Here is a 26571-nt window from a genome sequence, read left to right on the forward strand (position 1 = left end):
ACAACACCTAAAAGACCAGCTTGACGGCAAGCTAAACCTCTCTAAAGCTAAACACCAGTTTGGAGACATGTCATCAATAAATCAATCAAAGTGGCAAACCCAGAATAAAAAAGCATTTCATTTTCACATGGTGAACTAAAGCTGTCATGCAACCCTGTGTTTTATGTCCTGTCATGATGTTTGGCCGTCACATGTGGCTCAGAATGTGCCCTATGCACGCTGTATTAAGCATGAATAAATATATGAATGTGAAATTTGTCTGGAGGTGATGGTATCAATCCTCATGACCCTCCTCCCTCCTCCCGGTGACACAGTGTTATTATGAGCAGGCCGGGATGGAGGGAGCTCGCTTGTTATGGCTGACATGTCACTCTTGCGGCCGTTCCCAGGTGAGGCGACTGTCGAGGAGTTATACGACAGGATGTTCACTGTCACCAGCCGGCTCAGGCTCACCGTCTCTAAGGAGGACGATGGAGTGGCCGTCATCTGCATCATTGACCACCCAGCCGTGAAGGACTTCCAGGCCCAGAAATACCTGGAAGTGCAGTGTGAGTCATCTCTAGATGAGGAGAAAACTTTCAGCTGTAAAAAAGCCTCGGTTTAATCTCCTCACCTGCATGCGGAGGTCAATTAAACTGACGTTGACATGAACTAAAGAACTTTTGTTACATAATTAGACCATTTATAAAGAAATGAATGCCAGACAATTAAAAATATTCATCCTCATGTCACAATGGAATTTCTTTTTAAGCATTTTCATGCAGTAATTTGACTGACATTGTAATGAACAAAATAAGCTTTTGTCACACAATTAGACCATTTATAAGGAAACTAACAGTGAAGCCTATTTTTTTTTACAGGAATAGTTCAATGATTTTTCCACCGCCATGCCATTGTGCAACAAAAAAGTAATATTTTTTTTAAATCTTCAAGCAGCTCTTTTCCATAAATTCCACAATTCGTAGTGCCCTCACATCTGCTCAGCTCCAAAAATTATGATAAAACAAAAAAAGGAACAACCTGAAATTTGCAAGTATTAACTGATAATCCTCGTCTCTAGTGAGCTATAACTTGATCACTGAGTTCAGATCAGGGACAAATCATTTTTCAGTGAGTCGATTCTTTTCTATGAAGGTTTTCTTTTTTCTTTTTCTTTTTTGCAGACTGAACAATATGTTCATGAATCTCAGTGACTCTGTGATCTGGTCTGTGTTTACAGCTCACTGGAGGGGAAGATTATTTGAATAACAGATTAAATGTCTCCTAAAGATATTATGTGAATTCAGAAGTTGAATATAGTGCATGAACCATATGGATTATTCTAATGGTGCTTTTTAAAAATTGAATGTGTCACTTTTAGCTGTGGTCACTATGAATTGTAAGGAAAAGATATTTTTTTATATATTCCACTGAAGAAATGAAGTAACATTGGTTTGGAAAAAAAGAAATCAATTGAGTCAATAATAATGGAAATTTGATTTTGGGGTGAACTGTGCCTTTTAACCAGGGCGAGGTCTAGGCATTTGCTTTAATTAAAACAGACCCTGTCTTGTTATGCGTAAACATGAAATGCTGTTCACCAAATAATGCATTGATTAAGAGCGTTTGCTGCACAATTTTGTGTGTGTGTGTGTGTGGCACGGGAAGTCCTGGAAAGGTTAACCTACCCTTTTGTAATCTTGGCGGAATATTAATTTATTCAGATAGCTGACTGCTCAGGGTGACCTTTGAGAAGAAAAGGCAGGAGGGATCAGCTCAACTGTAACAGCTTGACATTTTGACTAACATAGATAAAAGAGAAAAAGGAAAAAAAAAAACATTTTACAGTACTGTTAAATTGACTGTTTAAATTCATAGGAGTGTCATCTTTTCTCACACGCTTTACCCAGGCTTTAAAAATCTCATACTGTCATGTTCGCACTCTTTTAGGCTCAATGAGTTGACTTAATATAGTGTAACGTGAACAATGAAGCCTAGAAGAGCAGCTAAGATCTGCTGCCTTCATTATACAGGTCTTTGTATTAAGCATGAATACATAATACACATGAATGTATAAATGTGAGTGTGCAAATGATGTCCAAACCTGCCGGGGATGTTTTCTAATCAGACTCAGAGGCAGGTATGTGGCCATAGAATGATAATTAGATAGATACAATAGTTTCAAGGGTACCGAGCAGAATCAATGTACTGCAGTGCAACTGGAAGTAAGTGTGTTTGTGTCTTTATGTTCATTGCACAGATAAACCAGAAGTGAAGATTGTAGTTGAATTCCCAGAGGGTTTGACCAGAGAAGGAGAAAATCTTGAGCTGACGTGCAATGCTAAAGGAAAACCGCAGTGAGTCCTACACAGGGCCCTCAGGCCACTTTACTCATTTCATATGTATTTGTTTGGTTGCTTTATCATTCAGATAAGAATTGATGATAACAAGAATAACTTGGATATATAGGCAGGTATTTTGTATTTATAAAATCTCCTGTTTCTGATAGATAGACTTAGACAGACAAACAGATAGACAGATAGATAGACAAACAGATAGATAGATAGATAGATAGATAGATAGATAGATAGATAGATAGATAGATAGATAGATAGATAGATAGATAGATAGATGTTTATCTAGGTACATGTTGCACTTGGGGAAATCAGGCTCTGTGTGTGTGTCTGTCTGTCTATCCATCCATCCATCCTGGAAAAACATCCCAGTCTGAAAATTTTGTCCTAACGCTATCCCGACATCTAAACCTAACCCTACCCATAAGTTTTTCCAGGATGGATGGATGGATGGATGGATGCATCATGTGCATTTGTTTGCACAGGTGGTGATTTTACAGCAGTGTTAAAGTTGTCCTGAATAAAGCGCATTATCCTCTCTGCCTCTGTCTGAGCATTTTCACACTGAGCATTAAATGATTACTCTGATGTTTTACAGGCCTCATCAAATTAACTGGCTCAGAGTGGATGATGATTTCCCCTCCCACGCCGTGATTACTGGCTCTGATCTCTTCATCGAAAACCTTAACAAGTCCTACAACGGAACGTATCGCTGTGTGGCGTCTAACTTAGTGGGAGAAGCCTATGATGATTACATTCTTTATGTATATGGTATGTACTTGAACTTAATCTGCGTCTGTAAACAACAATCCATAAGAGAAGAGTTTTCCCAGACAGTTCAATTTATAGTCTTAGACAAAATGACACTGGTAATAGTTCGTTTTTAATATCAGTCTAGGTCTTGGCTTAATCCGTGTCTGGACAAGCAGCCCTTGATGTCTGCATGTAATGTTATGTTTTATCTGAAGTGTTTCAAGTTAAGTTCCACATACACAGTATTTCCTGTTTCAAAGCTACAGCTCTGTATTTAATTCAGTTGTTTGATGTTTTTGTAAGACAGAACCGATTAACCCTTTATTGCACAATGTTGCCTCTGGGTTTTCTTCACTTGTGGCCAATAAAATGGGTAATAATGAATGGACGATTTAGGATAAACATAAACACATACACACACAACATATTTTTCTGGCATAATGCACCCATGTAGAGGACACATTTTTGCTCTGGAAAACTGCCTTCATTAAAGCATTTTATTGATTTTTTTTCCCTCAAAAATATGATTAATATTTCTTAGTGAGTAGGCTTTATTTTAAAACATTTAGAGCTATATAAATAATTTGTATGTTTTGAGGAATTGCTTGAATATGTTTGTTGCCCTGAAGCAACACTGTGCGACAGTGGAATGGATATGAATGTAGAGGATATGGATCCACTGTATTGTAGTTATTATTTTAGGGTGTTTTTGTTTTATGGAAGTATCAACCTTTTTAGCATTTAAATGAAATTTTCCACACAAAAAATATTATACTTTTATTTTAGAGCCCAATTCTCACTATTAACTAGTTGCTTATTAGCACTCATATTACTAGGATATGACCATATTCTACATCCCTTAATCCTACCCAATACCTAAACTTAACAACGACCTTACTAACTATTAATAAGCAGTAATTGGTAGTTATTGAGGCAAATTAATAGTTAATAGTGAGAACTGGACCGTAATCTAAAGTCTGACCAAAAATTATTTTAATAATATGATTTTAATAGTTTTGTTCTTCACAGTTTAAAAAAAAAAAAATAGGACTGTGACATAATTAAAAAAAAATAAGTCACTCAGAAATATTCAAAAATATTTAAATGAGTAAAAACCTGTCTTTTGAATAATTTCATTGAAGTGTTGCAAAGCATACCTAAAAAGAAGCCGTCCCATCCCAAATTATTTTTCAAAATTTGTGTTTGATTTTACTAATTAGGTCCATTTTATGCAAGACAAGTGAATCAAACATGTCTTTTTCAACATTGTTTTCGTAACGCATGCAATAGAGGGTTAATACGCTTGAGAGTTTTTCATAGCAGGCTACTAGTCTTATTAAAACAGGAAGTGCATTGTGTTTAGCGCTTGTTTAATCCTTAACAAGGGCTGACAGCTGGATTTTTCAAAGCCCAGGCAATAATTGCAATGACAGTGGCACTTGAAGCCTGGGATTTAACAAAGCTTTGCTTTGCTATAGACGAATTGAAGTGTTGTTATTGTTTAAAGCAGGTTGTGTTCAGGAGCGCTAACAGTCTGCCAGCTGCAGCTATTACGGGCTGTCCTGTTGAGCTAAAGATATTAGCCTGAAGAGATGGAAGAGGGCTTCTCGTCATTGAGGCGTTTGTCACCGCAGTTATTGGTCTCTGATAAGGCTGATATCAGAGGCAGGTGTTTGGGAATGATGTCATCAGCATCCCGTCTGCAGATAGGAGAGTTTACGTGCATCTCATGCCTGGAAGCGGTTCCACTTCTAGCTCAGCTCGATGTCTGTCACCTCTAGCTGAGCGAGCACCACCTGCTGATTACACCACTTCCTCTCTCTTCACAGGCTTCAGCATTTTGGTTCTATTTGCGCCGCGTAGGCGTCTCAGATAAGAGATTTATTGCTGTCTGGCTTCATATAAGTGCCAGTTTTAAGTTATAATCTCCCAAGCATTGTGTTATATGTGTGCAAGGACTTTGCAAATTATGCTCAGCCTTAAAAAAAAACATATTATAATGGAAATTATATGCATTTGTAGTGTTACCCTGAGAGTTGCTTTCTCTCTTTAGTACGGCCCAAATCGCTTATGCTTTGCAGTAAATAAAATCATTGTCTTGCAGTGCATTTCTAAATCAATTTACGCTGCAATTGTCGAGCATGCCCTACCTCAGAGGACTTCAACAAGTGGAAAGACCTCTTGTTGCTTGATAATCCTGGGCACACTATACTTCTACAGCCTGTCAGAGTTACTTTTAATGCTTCTCCTGAGGGGATGGCAGCTTTGCTTTTGCTACAGAGCATTTCATTTTACTGCCACAGTAAAGCAATGACTTGTGTTGAGCAAATGCTTACAGCTCATAAGTCTTTCGCTTCCTTTAGTCATTCAGGGTTTTTTTTTCCCCCATGAAACACTGAACAGGTTGTAGCATATGCTCATTTCCTAAAATCACAGATAGTGTGTAGTCTAATACTAGAGAAACACTGTGCATGCCAAGACAATGGCAACAGTGTAACGTTTATTTACACGATTACTGTATTCCTTCACAAAAGGGGCTGTTTTGATGTAGTATCAAATGTTTTTGAAGGCTAATATGAATTTACAAAGAGACAGATACATGTCACAACTTGATAAGCTTGTAGCATAGATGCCGAGAGTGAAAACCCATCCCTGTGTTACCGAAGCCTCTGGCACGTATAGGACTCAGTTAATTTGCTAGAAAAAAAAGACTGAGACATTCTCTTTATTTGTTTTCAGCCATGGAATTGGAATTGGATGGAAACAACAAAAGGCATTATAATAATACAAATAGGCAGGGTATTATTTTTGTCTGATAAGAAATAAAAATATATTTGATTGATTTACTGAATGTTTTAGAAAACAAAATTTCTTTAATACAAAATAAAACCAATTTTGAATGGTAGTCTATGTAAACTGTACAAAATGAAACTCCACAGAACTTTTATTTCTACCGGATCTGACCTTTTAAAAATGAGTTTCATTGGTATAACCTAATGCAGTCAGGTTGATTCAGTCATATTTAATAGTATTTTTTAACATGTTAAACCATAAAACCAGTTAATTTAGATGTTCTGACAAATCTAATATATCTAAAATCTAACATATGCACAGTATAGGATTTGTTTGATGTAACGATATTGTCTTTGTATGTTAGAAAAAATGACCTTGATTATCACATTTCTCTATTTTCCGCTACTCCACTTCATAAAAAGGTGGTGGGTGGCTCAGTCCGGAAACATCTGCACTGTGAATTGGAAGACCAAGGCTTAAGTTCTTCCAAAGCCATTTTTGTTAGCTATTATGCCCTTGAGCAAGACACTTAACCTCCTTTCTACAGGTTCACCCTTTGACTGCCCCGCATCTCTCTTTGTGATACAAGAGCACAGATATACAGTGAAAAGAAGTGTGCATATTACGTACAGTAAACAATACCAAATTTTCAACAATATTCCCTGCACATTAGCTTTTATGAACATTGCCGAATATTCCTCTGCGGAGACCTAGCAATGCCTTCTGCCAGTCCTAAAACACTATCACTAGAAGTCAATTGTCCCAGTTCTTTAAACTAGGTCACATAAGGTTTTTTTTCTTCTTTTTTTCGGATGAGCTTTTAACTGGAAGAGGACATTGAGTAGTCTTATTCTGTCTACCTATAGCAAGTACTTTCTCCAGTAACTGTTCAGTTCACTTCATGGTCCTTTTCCTTCAGAAAGATATAGGCTAGTTGTAATGATTTTCCAGGTAGGTGATTTTGCCCGCAGGATTGGTCCACTCAGCAAAACCTGCTGATCAGGTACTTCTTTAATGCAATTCATGCACGTTTATCAGCGTTTATCATTTATCATTATAATGAAGTTGTGTAAATTATCTGGAGATTTGGCAGTTGGGAATATACGACACTGAAGGAATCGGCACGTCATATTGGATGCTCAAGGTCTCCAGCCTTGCTATTGAATTCATGCTCCATCCTTTTGTATCATTCTGTATACTGTACGTTTGGCTTCATTATCCATATTTGAGTCCCCTGAGTTGCATTTCGCCTTTGATATAAATGTAGTTTGTATCTTGCAAATCCATCAGTGACTCATTACTCTTCATTAACAGAAAACAATATGCAAAGTGAAAGTATTTATAAAGCTATAGAGGTTTGAATGTGTTAATATGAGCTTTTAATTACATTTGATGTATCTTATGTTGACCTAAAGCGTGCTAAAATACAACAAAAAATAGCTAAATATACACTGTTCAGTATATGTTGGTGCTCACAGGAGAATTGATTTCCCCCATTAATCATGGCATCCAGATTAATTAGCGTGTATCTATTAACACCCTGTCTGCATTTTTTTAAGTATAGCATTCACAGTGGAATATTGCTTGCAGGTGTAGTTCAGGCAGTGCATTTAATTTGTTGCTGAAGCTAATCAACCTAGTACAGCTAATTGCATGTTTGCTTTTTAGTCTGTCTCCAGTTTTAAATGGTGCTGTTCACCTGTTGTGAATTGCCAGTCAGTGGATTATGATAAGAAATGCTTTATGTGATTCAAACCAGAAGGGTATGTTCCTCGATCAACATCTTTATCAATATTAACCAATCACTGCCCTATTATTTAAGACATAGGGCTGTGATTCATTGATTATATTATATTATATTATATTATATTATATTATATTATATTATATTATATTATATTATATTATATTATATTATATTATATTATATTCATAAAATATAACATAAAACAACAGGACAATCATTTCATAACTCTAGACATTACTTTGTGAAGACAGTGGCATAATACAGTGACACAATACATTTTTTAGCCATATCAAAACAGTAGATATGTGCATGGGTAAATTTTACCTTCTGGCAGTTTTAGGTATACCACGACCCCTGGCAGTTCTAGTGTTAATATTATTATATTAATAATATAATATTAGTTTTATTCATTGTTAATTGCATTCATTTAATCTCATTTATGACCGTTTATCGTTTACAATATTCATGTTCATAATAACATAAAAATTCAGGCTACTGGTATATGGTATATATTTTTTTTAATTTTCAATACACACCTGACAGACTCTAATATGTGTGTTTAAACCCTTAAACCTGCAACCTATGTGTTTCCACCTACATCTATGTTGGCAGTGCTGTTTTTTACCACTCTTTTTAACCAACATTTCTCCCAGTGGGAATTGTGTGTGTTTCAATTAGTCACTTGATGTTCTGTGCGAAGGCCTGTTGAGAGAGAATACGTATCGACACAGACCATGTCCAGCATTAACCTCCATATTCAGGCTCCGTTGGGAGATGTTCGCTCTGCCAAACCCATGTAACATCCACTCTTGTTAAAACACAAATGTAGACTCAGAGTCACAGCTTGCCACATACAATCATATCTGTTTTTCCTTGACTGTCTCTCACTCTGAATGACTAGAAATACTCTGTAATGTTTGATACAAAGCCAAAGTTTCTGTCAAGACTGCTAAACCGCAGTATAAAAGCGGTGTACTGTATATTTGACAATATTTGACAGCATTTCAACCTCTTTAATTTCTGCACAGTGACAGTATAATAAATGTGACATTGCCAATAGCACTGATACACCACATTAAGGGAGCCGTTGTTGTATATGTTTAAAGGGATACTTCACCTCTGGAAAGATGAATGTGTATTTAAATTGGGTCATTTATGTAGTAGAAATGTGAAATTATTTTTGAATTTGGAGCCTTCTAGAATGAGAAAAGCCAGAAAATGTATTTTTGGCTCATGTGGATGAAAGACAACAACTCCCAGAATGCACTTGCTTCGCTGCCACTCCCAAGCCACGCCTACCGGTTAGAGAGCAGTTAAACAACAAAGCTAAGCTACTAGTGAGTCTCCGTGACAAGTCTGCTCGGGTTTTTGAGATCGCACAAAATGTCCGGGATTCAGCTTTTGCGTTCTACAGTCGCCATTCATCATGTTTACTGTGGCGAGCAGGACGAGGCTAGGGCCGCGGGAGAACGACGCGAGGCCGGAGGCGTGATTATTGATGAGCTGTGAGACGCGCCGGTCTCATATCTCTCACGGAGGAGCGGGAATTTTCTTAGCAATGGTAAAACACACATCAACCGATCACTTGTTTAGCGTTCATGTAAACACTACATTCAGATTCACCAATCGGAATGAATTCAGTTAGATTGAAACAAAAAGTGTGCATGCAAACAATGAATGGCGACTGCGGAAAGCAAAAGCTAAATCCCGGACATTTTGGACGATCTCGATGGCCGGACATGTCCGGGAAAAAGAGGATGGTAACCCCTACTACTCAGCTTTCTCCACAGAATAAGAACCCGTTAGCTTAGCTTCCAAATAAAAGATGGCTGACACTATGTGTATATTCTGTGAGTGAGATCCCACCCTCTATGGGCGGGTTGAGAACATGCGGGACAGCCCCTACTACTGGCTGTAGTCTTTAGCCTCTGTTCAAAAAATCCTCCGATGACGCAAAATGACGATTTTTGCATCATCTGAGGATTTTTTCCAGACAAAAAAAACATAAATCTCTCGTCTCAGGGGGACATGAGGGAGGAAAGCACGGTAATTTGAAAATACTACAGGTTTTCTACTGATACAAAGCTTAATGCTAAATCCTGAAGTATCCCTTTAAGGCTTTTCATACTTTAGCATAAATAATTTTCAGGGGCCACAAGGAGAGCTGTTTAACGTTTCATATAATGGTAATAGTTTTCATTTTTAAATTGATTGTAAAATGATTTTTACTGGTGATCAGTGTATTTTTCTCTCTTTCTAAATTCTGTCATCATTTACTCATTCTCATGTCATCCCAAACCTATATGACTTCTGAAGAGCACAAACCAGGTTGTTTTTGTTTGTTTGTTTTTTTCCATATTATGAAAATCAGTGGAGTCCATGGTGGTCGATTTTTCCCTAAACCTAACTACGTCCTATAATATTTATACTCTAGCGTGTCTACACATCGGCATCGACCGAGTCTAACCCTATACCCCAGCGCGTCTACACATCGACGTCGGTTGGGTGCTAATACCTGTTCCCCTAACTAGCTTACTTCCTGCGCAGGAATAATCGACAAACAGACTTCAGCAAATGTCCTCTAAATGCTTTAATCACGGCCGGAGGATCTCTCGAGCAGTTCTCAGAGAATCTCCCCCAAGAAGAAGCAAGGCCGGAGGATCTCAGACAAATTCCATTGAGAATCCCTCCAGCTAACACGAATACAACATTTTTTATAGAATAGGGAGGTATGGCAAAATTATATGAATTTGATTGGTTCTTTTTAGACAAGCCCTTCTGTTGCTAGGTAAAGCAAACTTTGTTTTAATGATTACTTCATAATCGCAAGGTTCTAACCTAGTCATCTGTCTAGTTTCATTTCCCATATTTGTTATTTTTACACTCACACAACCAAAGTAAAGGGTTATGGCAACACAACATGCAACATTCAAAAACACAGGACAGAACGTTTTAGGACATTGTGTTTCAAAGTGTTATCATGTTAGGCCTAAAAAGAGAAATAAGGTTAGATGTTAGAAACATGGTTAGTTTAATATACAGTTTACTATTTTATCTTATTTATTTTACTATTAAATCCACCACACCAGTGTTGTTGTTGAACAAAAACAGTTTAAACAAATCTTCAAAGAAAAAATCTTCTTATTTGTTCCACACAGGTTTGTAGTTTCAATGTAAGCAAATGTACTCTTTCACAAATAACTTCTGAACCATAATGAATAATTGTCCATCATTCATAGTTACAAAAAAGATCCCCTTAAACAAATATTTTAAAATATCAAATATTTAAAATAATATCTGACGGCCTGGAGCTTTCATCTCCGAGAACCTCTAAACAAATATTTATATAGGTGCTATGTTTATATATATTAGACCATATATTTGAGGTCTAAAAAACTACACTCTCACCTACAAAATAAAAAAAAAAATCTTAAAACTACATTCCGTAAGACAATAACAGTAGTATTTGTAAAATTATTGTAGGTTTGTTCCTCCACCACTGACGCTCGCTGTGTGAAATGCTGCCAGTTTCTGGTGTGGTAGAAACAAGCGGAGTGATACAAATTGTGAAACGGTTTCCGTGTGATATTAGTAAAATATTGCATGGCTGGAAAAAGGCTCTCAGCCAATTAGATTCGAGATCCAGAACTAACTGTTGTGTGTGTATATATATATATACTGTCCCAGATCAGGTAGGTGTTGAAAGTCACACTTGTAATTTATTGGGGATGTGTCAGTTCCTGTTTATGCAATTAATAAAGGTTATTGTCATCAAAAGTATCACAATAATTGCAGTGGTATCTTGGTGTGATCTTTTCACCATAAATAACAAAAAAGAAAGACAGGTCTCCCTGACTCATGCCGGCTCAGCTCAAATCTGGACCATTACCCAGAGATTCAACACATTCAGCATTGCTAAGAGACTATGGAACAGAGCCAGTGGGTTTTACGAGGACACATCTCGCAAAGTGTTGTCAGGGCAATCCCGCTCGCGATAAGTACTCGTATCGTCCATTTTCTCACCGCGTGATTGGAATTTCATATTTCTGTCCTTCAAATACAAATGGAAATATTGCACGTCCTAACAAATTCACATCTCGCCGCTCATAACGGCAAGCCAGGAGTCACCCAGCCTGCAAATTGCCCATGGAAAATTCTTGTTTGCTTGACTATTATGTATGCCACATCCTATTCAGACCTTTGTGTTGGCGGTATCCCCTGCATGCACAATTTCAGCCACGGGACTATGACATTTCCAAAACCCGTCTGCGATCGGTCACGGCGCGCACAATCCCTGAAATATTTTCATCAGGCGAAGCGTCTCCCAGCATCTACATTCAGAGACATTATCCTGTCCTTGATGTTTTATCATTAGTTGGGAAGTGTTTGGGCTCCTACTGAGATCTTTTGATGGAGCACAGACAATAAAGTGATGGAGACAGCCAGCCAATTTTGCCTGCTGCGACTGTTCCCCAGCAAGGCGCCTGAGTATCTGTGTTAAAAAGTGGAATGATAGTCACATTGCACAGCCACAGTACAATAGCTCGGACACATTTGCCAGCGGCCCATTATTCCGCTGATTGTGCGAAGGCTGTATCCAATATGACTGTGTGTTTATTAATAAATGATTCTCGTAATGTAATTTTCTCTTTCTCCCGTTTCCATACTCGCCGCATGATAGGAAATCTGTCTGAAAGATTTGAATCATGTTGAGTGCTTTTAGTAGGGTGTTGAACCGCTGGGCCGCTTTGGTTCACACTGCACATAAATCCTGCTTTCAGATGCAAACTTTAGAACTGACCATTCCAGGCTGTCACTTTGCAAGGAATGAAGTCTGATCTGTTTGTTTGGGCCGTGTAAGGAAATATCTGGTATGTCTACATCAATTGCTGCAGCAATGATGTAAGCGTCAGCAAGATGCCATGAGACTTTCTCATACAACATCTGAGAGCAGCTGTCAGCGCGGAAAGAGAGGATGGAAAACTGGAAATTTTGCCTCTGCTCACGTTCATCACGTTATCTCACCGCAGTGCTCAAATCACGAGGCACATTCATGCAAATACTGCATCCAAAACTGCTGATTTATTCGCTCATTCATAGTACAGTGTATTCGGACACAGCTGGAAACAATATTGCACATTTTGTGTGATGTTACATACGCGTTGTGTCTTGAATGGCGGAAAATGACGATCAAACACATTCCAAAAAAAAAAGTCTGATTTTAATCGGATTTGATGTGGCTGGGATCTCTTTGTAAACATCGGATTTCATGAGGTTTTTTTTTCTTTTTTTCTCACTGTTCTGTCTACAAACAAAACAACTAAACGGATTGGAGTCATATATGCCAAAACATCGGATTTTTGCTGCCTGTCTGAACAAAGCCTTTGGCAAAGTGTGTTTTGTTTAATCACACGGCTTGTGTTGGCCAGTGTCATGCCCATTTTATACAGTATCATTGCTTGAACGTCTAATTCTATATTATTTAAGCAATCCTATTATATTGTTACAAGAAGTAAGCCCATCATTTCAATTCAAGTCATTTTTTTTACATTAGCTAGCTATAGCTAGCCAAATTGCCTTCAGCTATTTCAATAACAGTGTTTTGTAGGACAATGCTCCACCGTCAAGACATGCAGTTTCATATCAAATCAAAATGACAGGCCATTTCCGTTTCAATCAAGGACATTTATGAGCTATTGTCTCTCTTATCTCCTTTACATCCGGATAGAATTTGGATATTCTTAAGTGGTCTGCACTTACACCTTGCAGCCATATGATGTTATACTCTTTGAATATAGTATCGCCGTTATTTCAATAAATTTCAAGTGTGCAAAACGGAAAACGTGCATCAGTAGTTGCACAACCTAAACATGTTCCATCATTTACCAAATTTTAAAGACACTAATGGATAGTTTAAAACATTTTGTTATTTTGACAGGGTTCAAAAAGTAAAAATCCTGTCCATTTTCTCTAGTGGGGAATTTATTTTTATAACATATAAACATATACACCGCTTTTCAAAATTGTTGTGTCAGTAAGATTTTTTTTAAGGAATTAATGATTCTGCAATGATGCTATAGATTGATCACATGTGACACTGAAGACTGGAGTAATGATGCTGGAAATTCAGCTTTGCCATCACAGGAATAAATTACATTTAAAAAAGAAAAATGTTTAAATAGAAAGTGATATTTTAAATTGTAATAATATGTCACAGTATTACTGCTTTTAGTGTATTTTTTATCCAATAAATGCAGGCTTGTTTAGCATAAGATACTTCAAAAACATTAAAAATGCTTACTGACCCCAAACATTTGAATGGTAGTGTGTATATACTGTACATTATATATCTATATAATTCATTTTTAATTAAATTACATCATTCATAATGCTTAATTGGATTGTAGTTCATTCCCTAATTAAAGCCATTAAGTACATAATCTTATGCCTTTCCATTTTCAAATACATTTTTGTTTCAAAATTAGCTTCAAGTTTATAATGTTGTGATTCATCTTGAAGCTGGTTGGTTTGGTTCACGTCTTTGAACTCTGTGATGAAGATTTAAAAAAGAAATCCCCATGGGGGGAAAAAAATGAATGGAAAAAATGTATTTCGGTAACTAAGATGGCTTAATAAGTGGGCAGGCACTGTTGCTCTCTATTGCATTTCTCTACTTTAGAAACATTCCCACAGCCAAAGGATACTAATAAGGCTTAGAAGTAAGGAAAATGGGAGACAATACATTTTTTAATTGCCCCTGCTAGGATTTAGAAAGAGAAACAGGATATTGTTCATTAAATTGAGCCGATCACAATAAATTATATACAAATCATTCAATCAAAATGACAGATATTGATCTGTTTTATGTAGACTACAGTTTACATAGATGGAAAACAAGACAAAAATACAGATTAAAGACCCACTGAAGTGCCTTGAAACGTGCAGCTTTATTTGATGCATTGACGTAATTTCCACTGAAGCAGGAAGCTAAGGCGGGACATATTGAATGGCTCCTCCCCCTTTTCAAATAACCAATAGCGTTTCGTTTACCTCACAGACTGCAAGTCATACTTGACAGCACCATGGAAGTGAATCCGAGCGCTGATGATATGTTAGATTCTAGAGAGCATTTGATTGGACAGAAGATGTGATGAGAAGCTGAAGTCCGCGGTGATGTCATAAAAATCGATGATCCATTTTAGCAGAAAATGTTTCTCCTGTTAGAGACTGTACGTTACTCCTAAATGCGAATTTTGTCATTGTTTTGGAACACACCAGCTTATTCATAACCTAAAGGCTAACATATTCATATAAAAGCTAAAAAACTTTTTGATTTAAAAAAAAATTGATTTCAGGGGGCCTTTAAGGAAAGATTTGTGTCTATTAAATGTGTTCTGGTAGTATCCGATTGAAATTTAATGACCAAAAACGTTGTCATGTGTAAAGAGGGTCTTGGTACAGAGATGTTTCTCTTTCTTTCAGATATCACTATCATACTAACATGCAGTCTTTCCATGAATGCTTTTGTGACTTCTCTCCTTCATTTAATACCTCTTATGTGTGTTTTCATTTTCTCCATCTAGATGTTCTCACCACAACCCCCCCACCCACCACTACCACCATCAACGCTTTCCAAGGTACAGTATGCCATCTGAGCTGCAGGGTTCTCACTCCATCTCACCCTGTCCTGCTGTGCGTGTGCATTCACGTGTACAGTATGTGTGTGTGAGAGAGTCTAAGTACGCTGCTGATGCATGTTACTATCCGTGAGCTAAAAAAGACAGCGGGAAGAGGGTAAAGTGCAGGGGCTCGTGCGGAGGCGGGTGGGTCGCCCTAATAAGATTTCGACGCAGATAGTGGACTCGGTGGCCTTGCGGTGCCTCGCCGGCATTGTCACTTGTCAGGTTGTGCTTGTCAAATCTTTTTCTGTCACTCGCCTGATCTTTCACCGTAGAGATTCATTTTGGAGCAGAAATCTTATCAGGATCTTGCCGTGTCCGTGCCTCAGATTACGAGTACAAATAAACTCGGCCTTCCATAAGAATGACATCAACGCATCCTTGAAATGCTCTGATGAGATATATCGACAGTGATTTATCATGTTTTTTTTTACTTCATAAATATTGTTGTCTGTTGTCATTATCAATTTTCCAATAGCGGTTTTGATGAGGTTTTTTGAGCACCTAAAATACTTGATGTACCAATCCATGTTCATTAACATGCAAAGGGAAGCTCAGGACTATAGAAGAAATCACAGAAAATCCCAGCAAATAAATCAATAGCTGGTACACTCTTAAAAGTAAAGGTTCCAATAGGAGGTTTTCACAGCAGTGCCTAGAAGAACCATTTTGGGTTCTCCAAAGAACCTTTCAGTGACCAGTTCTTAAAGAACCATTTTCTGTTAGTTAAGGAATCTTTTGTGGAATGGAAAGATTCCATGGATTTTAACTGTTCTTCATGGAACCATAGATGCCAATAAAGAACATTTATTATAATTGCTACAGTATATAGAAATATAATTTTGACAGTGAAGACTTTTATATTGTTATGAAAGATTTCTAAAACAGCACAACTGTTTTCAACATTGATAATAATAAGAAATGTTTCTTGAGCAGCAAAATCAGCATTAGAATGATTTCTGAATGATCATGTTACACTGAAGACTGGAGTAATGATGCTGAAAATTCAATTTTGCATCACAGGAATAAATTACATTTGAAAATATATTAAAACAGAAAACATTTATTTAAAATTTTAATAATATTCCACAATATTATACAGTTATTACAGTAGTTATTATATAGTTATTATTATATTATATATTGAGTGATTTATCATGTTTTTTTTTTTCTTCCATAAATGTTGCTGTCAGTTGTCATTATCAATTTTCCAATAGCTGTTTTATTCTGATCTTAATGAGGTTTTCTTGAGCGCTTTAAAATTCTTTATGAACCAATCCATGTTTATTAACATGCAAAGGATAGCTCTGGACTAGAAATCCCAGCAAATAAATCAATGACAGGTAATTGGTGCTATATAGAAATGTAATACATTTTTGATGAGCTAGCAAAGAGTGAGAAAGGATAGGGTGCACTACTATCAAAAAAATCAATTATGCCATAAAGTCTTGCTGAAACGCTCAGTAGCTTTAGGGGGTGACATTTAGAGATGATTGCCATTTATAACACAAAATAAATGGCTAAATGGAAGCACCGATAGTGGCACCTTTAACAGATGCTGCACTTTCTCCTCTTTTGTAAAATCATCATGCACGGCGAGTAGAAGCGTGATAGACTTCTGCCGTCTGCCTTTCAGAGGAATCATCTATGCTCAGGACTTTTCTGTGATCATCAGGCTGAACTAAGTCTTGTCTGGTTTTCTCTCGGAAGAGCCGTTCTCTTGTGTTTCTTCCCAGGCCTAACTTCTCCGCATGCAGAGTAAGCATGTAAGAATTTTATTGGTGTAACCGTCTTAACCTCGGATTACCGTTCGAGCAGAACTTGCTTTCAAGCAGACACGACGGGTAATCCACTCACGTTGACAACAGGAGAACTCGAGGGACCTGCTAGCCATCTGAAACAGTCACGGTGTTTTATCTGATATTCGGTCTGGTCTTTAGGGCCCGTGGACGGCTACGGATGACGGAACGTGACCCTGGGTCCTGCGCGTTTAGTCTGTGGGCATGAGGGGTCGGGTCGGGGGGATTGGAGCTGCTGTGGATCAGAGATTAATATTGATAGGTGCATGTAAGTGCTAAGCAGGGCAAAAAAGTGCATGCATATGGAACAAACCCTCACAGCATTGTGTTATCAGTATTGCATGTGTTATATGTATTAGGTAATTATAGTATCATTTACACTGCATAAATGCAGCATATGTTTTCTCAGGTTTATTTTTGGGGCCTTTTGTAGCTTTCATTTATAGGACAGTAGAGGCTGGAAAGTGATGGAGCAGCCTAATCTCATAAAACATCTGTGTTTAAACAATTTTTTGTTTGCATCTTAAACATAAGTATTTGGAAATATAACAGATCTTGTGTTTATATTATTAAATATATGTGTATAGTTGAAACGTGTGTTTAAAAAAAATACGTTCATATTTTATTCAGCAAGAGACATTAAATTGATCAAGTGACAATAGATTTTTAATCTTATAAAAGTTTTTTTTTTTAAAATGTTTTGCTCTTTTTAAATTATATTCATCGAAATATCTAGAGAAAAATGTATTGTTTTCCACAAAAATATAAAGTAGCACAACTGTTTTCAACATTGATAATAATAAGAAATGTTTATTGAGCAGCAAATCAGCATTAGAATGATTTCTGAAGGATCTTGTGACACTGAAGACTGGAGTAATGATACTGAAAATTCAGCTTTGTCATCACAGGAATAAATTACATTTTAAAATATATTCAAATAGAAAACAGGTATTTTAAATTGTAATAATATTTCACATTTTTTTTTAAATGTTATCGACCCCAATCTTTTGATTGGTAGTGCATTTTACTATTATAAATCTATTTTTTAAGTTCCTCACCCATACTCTTAACTACTTCTCAACAAATATAGAGAAAATGTAGATACAGTGAAAATGTTTTGGTACAATATCCTTTTAAATATAACAACAAGCTGTGGAACAAAGGATTAAATTACATAGTTTGGAAAATAATGCACAAATACTGTAAAATGGATTACATTTATGAGCATTTTATGCTTTTAAATATAATATAAAAGGTTTGTAAACTGCCCAAAATAACCATGAGGGGTTCCATTTCACCTACACTTGTTCATGACATCACTTTTTGTGGGAGGGGCTCTCAAGATTTGTAATGCACCACTGACCAGGCCTGCAAGTTTAGTCTATGAGTATGAGGGGTCGGCTCAGCATTATTTGATTTCGAGGGGATTGGATCTGCCATGGATCAGTGATTAATATTGATAGGTGCAAGTGAGTGCCAAACTGGTTTCCGTGAAAGGGCAAAAAGTGTACCATCCAACTGGATATATGGATGCCCTGCTGGGTATTGATGAAATATAAAACAATGCGGACAGCAGAGCTCTAGATCAGGTGTACCTCAAGGCAGGTCGATATTTTATAAGATGTGTCAAGGTAGGGAATGTTTTTTTTTTTTACCCAGAAAACTGCTAGATCTGAATGCACATACACATCAGCATCTGTAGATGTTTTTCTCCTTTTGTTATCCATTATCGCCACCTCAAACTTCCCTGTCCTAGAAATCTCCTCCATGAATCTCCCAAACAATCCAATTAAGACTGCAACGTGGAGACAGGCAGCCGGACGGATCCGATTGTTGACTCAGTCACTTTTAGCAGCTTTGGGTTTTTTTTGCAGTGGGACTACATAGACATTTAAAGGTTACCAGATTTGCTTTAAAACTCTTTGAACAGACAAAAGATGATGTGTCGTTGCTCCGTATGTAGACATCAGCAATGTTTTCCTATATAATGAGTTCCTCCTCAGAAATTTGTCAAGGCCTATCCAATATGTCCTGGCTGAGCTCAGTGTGCCTGCAGGTAAAGCGGAGGGTGCTGGGCTCATGGATCTGTCTGCTGAGCGTCATTTATGCAGCTCTGCGTGGGAATGATGGAGTTGCTGCCGGCCAAACAACACACTGAAGACTTTGTGTATCATTAGTCTTAAAACAAGCTCTACAGCTTTGGCTGTGATTTAATTTGTCATCAGGAATGTACTTCGTTCCTTCCCACCTTACGAACAAAGTGCCAGGGAGGGCTAATTTTAGACCTTTCTTACTGTTTGTTGACTTGAGGCACACATCTTGTTTTCTAGCATTGTTGTCAGCACATTTATAAAATGCAAGCTTTTGGCTCCTTGGCTGACTTAAAGGGATAGTTCACCTAAAAATGAAAATTGTATCATCACTTACTCACCCTCAAGTTGTTCCAAATATGAGTTTCTCATAAGAACACATAAGAAGATATTGTTGGCAATCAGACAGTTGACGGTAGCTATTGACTTCCATAGTAAAAAGAAAAAAAAAATACTATGGAAGTCAATGGCTACCTCAACTGTAAGGTTACCAACATTTTGTCACCCAATTATTTTGGGTGACTATCCCTTTACGCCCAAATGCACACTACAGTTTTGGTCACAACTTTGGAGTCTGAGACAAACTGCGGGTTTCATAAAAAGATGGCAGAATAGACCCGTCTTTAATCGTTTAGCGTGACACCCTCATCGATGGATAAATAAATGCCTGAATGCCTGAATTGTATGGCAGGCTATCAATCCAGATTTTTAGATTCACAAGCTTTCGATTCTGTTCTGATTAAATTGTATTTGTTTGTTTGTGAATGAGATTACACTGGTCATGCTGTACGTTTTGAACTGATTCACAATCTCTCAACTCAGAGATCAATTATATTCTGATTCATCATGTGCATATTTCAGTTATAATCAATTATAATGAATCTATTTTGCTTACATATGAAAAAGGGTTTCAGCTAATGTTTTAAATTAATTTAAAATTAAACTTCTAATATTACTTTCTAAAAACTAACAACAGGGCCCAAACTATTCAGTTCAATTGCTGTAATTTAACAGGTATAAGAATAAGCAGAATCAAATTAACTCATTGAACTTACTGTAGGTAAACTTTAAATTGCAACAGTTCAAATTAAAATAAATTATTAAAATATTCCATCACTGAAAGTATCCATAACTTGATTTTCATTTACTTAGCATTCTGATGGATTCAGTGAGTTAACTCATTGAAAGAGACTTATTCAAACAGTAACTTATATGCAGAAGGCTCATGGGTCTTTTTGAAGGAATCAATCAATTATTTATTCAACTACACTTGCACTATATGTTTTGATTCACTTAAAAGAGTAATTTGCTCATGAACTGGACTACACTGGAAAGGCACTAATAAATGGATTGCATTGCGATTACCTGCAATGAATCTTGGCACACTATGAAGTTCTGGCCATGTAATGAAGCACCAATAGGAGTACAGCAATTGATAATGTGTGTGAGAGAGAAATAGACATTGAGCTTCTATAGCTTCTCTATATGATATTTCATTTAAATGTCTTATTTGTCACCCCCTTCAACATTGATTGTATTATAACAAGTACCTTGAGTTTCTTTGAAGAATTTCATCAAGCACTGACAGACTTTAACATTAGCACAATGGCTTGCTTGAGAAGTGTCAGAATTTGACTCAGTTGATGATGTAAAACGCCCAGTCAACCCTGTCAATTGTGACCAAAGTCCTAAGTCTGACATAAAAGACTGTTGATGTCGCACGGTCTGCTTTGGCTTCTACCCAAGATCTCACCAGGCTCATATCGTACAGTCTGACAAGCAACAATCGCAAAGGATAGAAAAAAGTCGCACAGTGTGCACTTGGCTTTAGACGAGACCGAGTCTATTAAAGGATTTTTTATTTTATTTTTTGTAAAGAAATACACAGCGGTGGCTCATTATCAGGCGTCATTCATTGTAACAGCATGGTGTCACACAGTAAGCTTCACAGTACCCACATAGAGTAAATCACTGTGAATTCCCACAGATGCAGTTGTACTAATCAGATGTGAAAACAGTGTGCCAGATGTTGCCTTTGGTCACCCCATATGAGCTCCTCAGAGAAGTTTCCTCTGTTGATTTTTAGAGAACAAAGAACAGCATCAAATGTGAAAAATGCCACAAACCGTGCAGCTTTTTTCAGTGCCGCATCCACTGAGATTACTGCACGTGGAGTGACGTTTAAAAACCCTTTGTTTGTATTTTATCCTCCTGCTCTCATTAAATGAGATTACACATGAAGAATGTAGGCTATGAAATAGCAAACTACTACACACTACTCTTTCTGTTTCTACAGTGTGTATATATATATATATATATATATATATATATATATATATATATATATAATTTTTTTTTTTTTTTTTTTTTTTTTTTTTTAATTATTATTATTATTATAATTTTTTTTATGCAGCATAATATATACATCTTATACATACCCAGATGATACATACCCAGATGGTATGTATCTACGTTTTTTCAAAATGTACTGTATGAATCAGTTAAAGATGCAAAATAACCATATTTATTTCCGAGATGTTATCTGGTCACCCCTTGCTGATCAGTTTACACTGCAAAAAAAAAAAAAAGTTGCTGCCTTAAATTTTTAAAGGGTTAGTTCACCCAAAAATGTCTGGGCATCGAGTTTTTTCACATAGTATAACTGCGCAGCGCATCTGTGTGACGTGCAACACAGAAGCGCTGCGCTAAAACACTACGTGAAATAACTCAAGGCCCAGAGAGAAGGAAATGAATAGTGGAATAAAGTCGTTATTTTTTGGGGGGGGGGTTTGCACACAAAAAGTATTTTCGCCGCTTTATAAACTTAAGATTGAGCCACTGTAGTCACTTGGACTATATTAACGATGTCTTTAATGCATTTTCTGGGCCAGTAAGTTATAATGTCTTAGAAGCCTCTGGAGCAGTGATCCAGCTCTCAGATTTAATCAAAAATATCTTAATTTGTGTTCCGAAGATGAACGAATGTCTTACGGGGTTGGAACAACATGAGGGTGAGTAATTACTGACAGAATTTTCATTTTTGGGTGAACTAACCCTTTAAGAATAATCAATTTGGATGTTTAAGTCATTTCAACTTAAATTACTTTAAACTGACTTAAAATTAGTTCAAATTAGTTGAATCTTGTATAACTTGTCTATCCATCTATCCATCCAACCAAATATTTGTTGTCTGACACAAATACTATCAATTCCTGATGAATAAAAGATTGTCCTTCGAAAAAAAATGTTTTTGGTTGCACATCCTTTTTCACTCAGACTATGGAAGGAGGTTGTCAATTGTGTTTTATGTTGCCGATGTTGTGATGCTGTACCGCACTACTGTTTGAAACATATTTTGTTGTATAATTCATACTGTTTCACATACTATATAGCACAGCATGCAGTAAGCTAGAATTAGATTTCAAACATTTCTGTGTTTCTAGGTTCATATTGAGCTGCTAGATTGGTCTAGAAGTCCACGCAGCCGAGCAGACCACCAAGCTCATCTCGCCCCCCAACCCCCTACCATAAACCTTTATACACTGCTGTTTGAGAAGGCGCCTGCCTCGTGTTGTTTGTTGTTTCGTTGCATCTGTGGCCTTTGCCCAGTCTGTGCTTCTTGTTTGTCCTGTTTATTTTCATCTCATCTTTTTCCTCCTACCTGCCTCTTGCCTCCTCTGCCCTCCTCATGAGCCCAGACAGCCCAGCGCGCTCAGAACCCCTACCCCTCCCGCATACATCTGAGCCAGCTCTGCGCTCCTGCTGCTCATGCGCTTTCATGTCCGTTCTCATTGCCCACATTAATATCACAGTCTACTGTCATGCTGCACTCATATATGTGCGAGAATGTCACTTTGCTTAAACATGCTGGGATGAAAGCCCCGCGAATCAATTCATTACGGGAAGCTGACTTTTTCAGTGGGGGAAATAATGAGTTAGCGAACTGCCATCGGGGGCTGATGAGAAGACGTTATTCACGATAGTGCTGCAGTGCGTTCTTAGGGGAAAAAAAGGGCCACCTCGAATGCATTTGCATGATCGTATCGTGAAATACTTTGAGTTTGTTGTGTACGGGGAAGATAAGTGATAATCACGTGTCTTGTAATTTCCCTTCATGCATTATGGCGAGCTGTAGGAGGCTGCATTTGGAATTTACAGGCTTCAGTGAGTTTAGGCCTTTTATTATTATCTGAATATACATGAACCAATGTTGAATGTGGTAGTGAAAATTCAGAATTTAAGTACTTTTGAGTTCATAAATGTGTTTCTGTCATGACAACTCTCTGAGTGTTTGGCATGATGTGACAGTGTTGATATGTTTGGTCTTGGCGGAGTAGTTCAGCTATGCTGTTGCTGTTGCTGCTGCAGAGCAAGTACTGCCAATACATACATGAAACACTGCTGTGAGCAAGACAAGCTGCTACTGTACAATATAGCATACATGAATTACCCGTAGCAGATCTATACAGGTGGAGCTGGGGAAGATGGAGGGTTTCTGAAAGCGCGCTGCAACTGTTAACAGAATATGCTGACCAAGTATAAGGTTGAGCAGCGAGCTCATTGGCTACTGATACAGCAGGAACCAATCAGCTGTGCTCAATAGAGAATGATGTGATTGCAAGCAGATTGAGCTATCAGCCTGCGCCATCTAGAGTTTCATGACAGAACTTTATATATTTGACATCAATTGCTACAAAATGTTAAATTGTAATGACAGGAATCTAAATTTACTTAAAGGGTTAGTTCACCCAAAAATGAAAATTCTGTCAGTAATTACTCACCCTCGTGTTGTTCCAACCGCGTAAGACATTCGTTCATCTTCGGAACACAAATTAAGATATTTTTGATTAAATCTGAGAGCTGATCACTCCTCCGTAGGCTTCTAAGTGATTGAAACTTGCTGGCCCAGAAAAGTTATTAAAGAGATCGTTAATATAGTCCAAGTGACTACAGTGGCTCAATCTTAAGTTTATAAAGTGACGAGAATACTTTTTGTGCGCAAAAACAAACAAAAATAACGACTTTATTCCACTATTCATTTCCTTCTCTCTGGTCATCGAGCCTTTTTACGTAGTGTTTAAGCGTAGCGCGTCTGTGTTGCACGTCACCACGTAGGCTCACTATTGGTCGACGGTGATCATGTGTGTGATGCGTGGTGACGTGCAACACAGACGCGCTACGCTTAAACAAAATGAATAGTGGAATAAAGTCGTTATTTTTGTTTGTTTTTGCGCACAAAAAGTATTCTCGTCACTTTATAAACTTAAGATTGAGCCACTGTAGTCAGTTGGACTATATTAACGATCTCTTTAATAACGTTTCTGGGCCAGCAAGCTTCAATCATTTAGAAGCCTATGGAGGAGTGATCCAGCTCTCAGATTTAATCAAAAATATCTTAATTTGTGTTCCGAAGATGAACGAAGGTCTTACGGGGTTGAAACAACATGAGGGTGAGTAATTACTGACAGAATTTTCATTTTTGGGTGAACTAACCCTTTAACTGCAATTTTTTTAAAAATCAACACAACAGAGGTTATGTGACAAAACATAATCATCATTAATGTAATAATTCTTACTGGCATGCTGTTTTGCTCAAAGACTAACGTGTTCTAGGATAAATGTGTTATGAAAAAAAATGAAAAAAAGTATAGTATAATATGTACATGTGTGTAGTGTATATATAATTTCCAGATATAATAATATGTCAATATCCATTTTTCATCTATAGAAGAATGTTTAATTGTTTAAAAAAGACAATTACATTTATTCATATAACAATATAACACACAGATATGTATAAAACAGATGAATATTTTCAATTTCTTTGCTCTGTTATTCTAGCACAGTAATGTTTTGTTTGTGTGTGAAACATGCTATTCAATGAAGCCTCTGCATACTACGTTTTAATTGAGGTTTATTTTTACCGGTGTCGAACAGCACATCTTCCTTTTAGTTTTGTCACTGGTATGCAAGACATTTAGCCTTTCATTCTCACAGTTTATGCTTTCACACCCCAAGTGCACTTTTCTCTTTTTTTGATAAGTGTTTTATTTTCCATCCCTAACTGTGTAGCCTAGCAACAGGCAGTAGGCAACAGTTCAAGGCCTAAATATGTTTTTCTATGGAGGAGGAGCAAATGCCACGGTGAAGAACACTTAGTAATTTAAACATCTCAGGAACCAAACATCTTTTGCAATACCTACCTCTACAATTTGTTTATTTCATTTTCCAGAAAGCCCCAGGACTCAACGAGCGCTCGATTCTGAGGCTTTTGTCCTGTGTTTAATACTTACACAAACTTGGAGGGTTTTTTTTCTTCTTCTTCTTCTTCTTCTTCTTCTTCTTCTTTTTCCCCAGAGAAACCAATCACTTGTGCTCTGAGGACACCAGCTTCAACCAGACAGATAGATCAAATCCCCAGTGCTCTTACAAAACCCAATTCTGGGACCTCACCTCACAGCTTCTGCTTCGGATGACTATATCTAGTCCGAGCAGATTTCCTGCAGATAGGGATTTAGATCCCTCAGGTGAGGCGGAAGCTAATTTCTAGACAGGAAAGGTGTGAATTTTGGATAGACTGATGATGGATAATGGTGAACCCTAGGCTAAGGTAAACATCTTTCATTTTACTCAGGATGTTGCTATGTGATCCTTTCTTAGTTATATTTTCTTTTGATTTCAGTCCAGATTGTGAGTTGATACTGACACATGGATCTGATTAGCAGCATTTTCTATGCCAATTCAGTTTATTCACAGTTTATTTTTCTTCTCAATGTTGTTTAGCTGGCATGCAGGTAGCTGTTTGTGGTAGCAGATGTTTCGGTGTCATGCATTTAATTTAGTGTTTCAGGCAATTAAAAAGCAGAAGATTGTTCTGGATCTCCAAAGTATATCTAAATAATGCATTATATATACAGTCTTTACACAGCAGACTGTTTTAATCCATTCGTAACGATGTAAAAGCCTCTAGGGTTTGTTTCCACTCAGAAAGCTAACATGTGTCACGGGATTTGCGAGTTCTCTTGGGAGAAATTAAGATATCATCCATATGTATTATTGTTAAAGGGATTTGCAAAGCATATTTAAGGCTTATTCATAAACATAGTGGTTCATTTACAGTCTAGTAAATGAAGTGTAATTATTTAAATTTAAGACAACGATAAATTATATTTCCTGTTAATCTTTAACCCTATTTTAGTATTATTTGTATACTTTTAAAGTATTTTGAATTAGTTTTAATTTTAATTTTAGTTAAAGCTTTAACTATTTTTTTAATATGATTTTTTATTATTTTTTAATGTATTATTTTATATCTGTAGTGCTAATAGTTTTAGTACTTATTTCAAATTATTTAAATTACTGAAAACTATGTTTAAT

At 37.0% G+C, this 26571-nt stretch overlaps 1 protein-coding gene across 4 annotated transcripts in view; it reads left to right on the forward strand.

Annotated features, from left to right (window-relative positions):
* cadm1b (cell adhesion molecule 1b) overlaps positions 1–26571 on the forward strand; it is a 176376-nt gene that overhangs the window by 132162 nt on the left and 17643 nt on the right. For 2 of the 4 annotated variants that reach the window (XM_084127096.1, XM_084127097.1), the window contains 4 exons: positions 390–548; positions 2240–2336; positions 2932–3104; positions 15210–15263. In XM_084127096.1, the coding sequence (XP_083983222.1) occupies positions 390–548; positions 2240–2336; positions 2932–3104; positions 15210–15263 (483 nt within the window). The remainder of the gene's footprint in view (positions 1–389; positions 549–2239; positions 2337–2931; positions 3105–15209; positions 15264–26571) is intronic. The other 2 variants (XM_084127098.1, XM_084127099.1) reach the window with 1 other exon arrangement.

The sequence above is a fragment of the Abramis brama genome (genome assembly GCF_963993115.1).
Source record: "Abramis brama genome assembly, chromosome: 10".
Lineage (NCBI taxonomy): Eukaryota > Metazoa > Chordata > Actinopteri > Cypriniformes > Leuciscidae > Abramis > Abramis brama.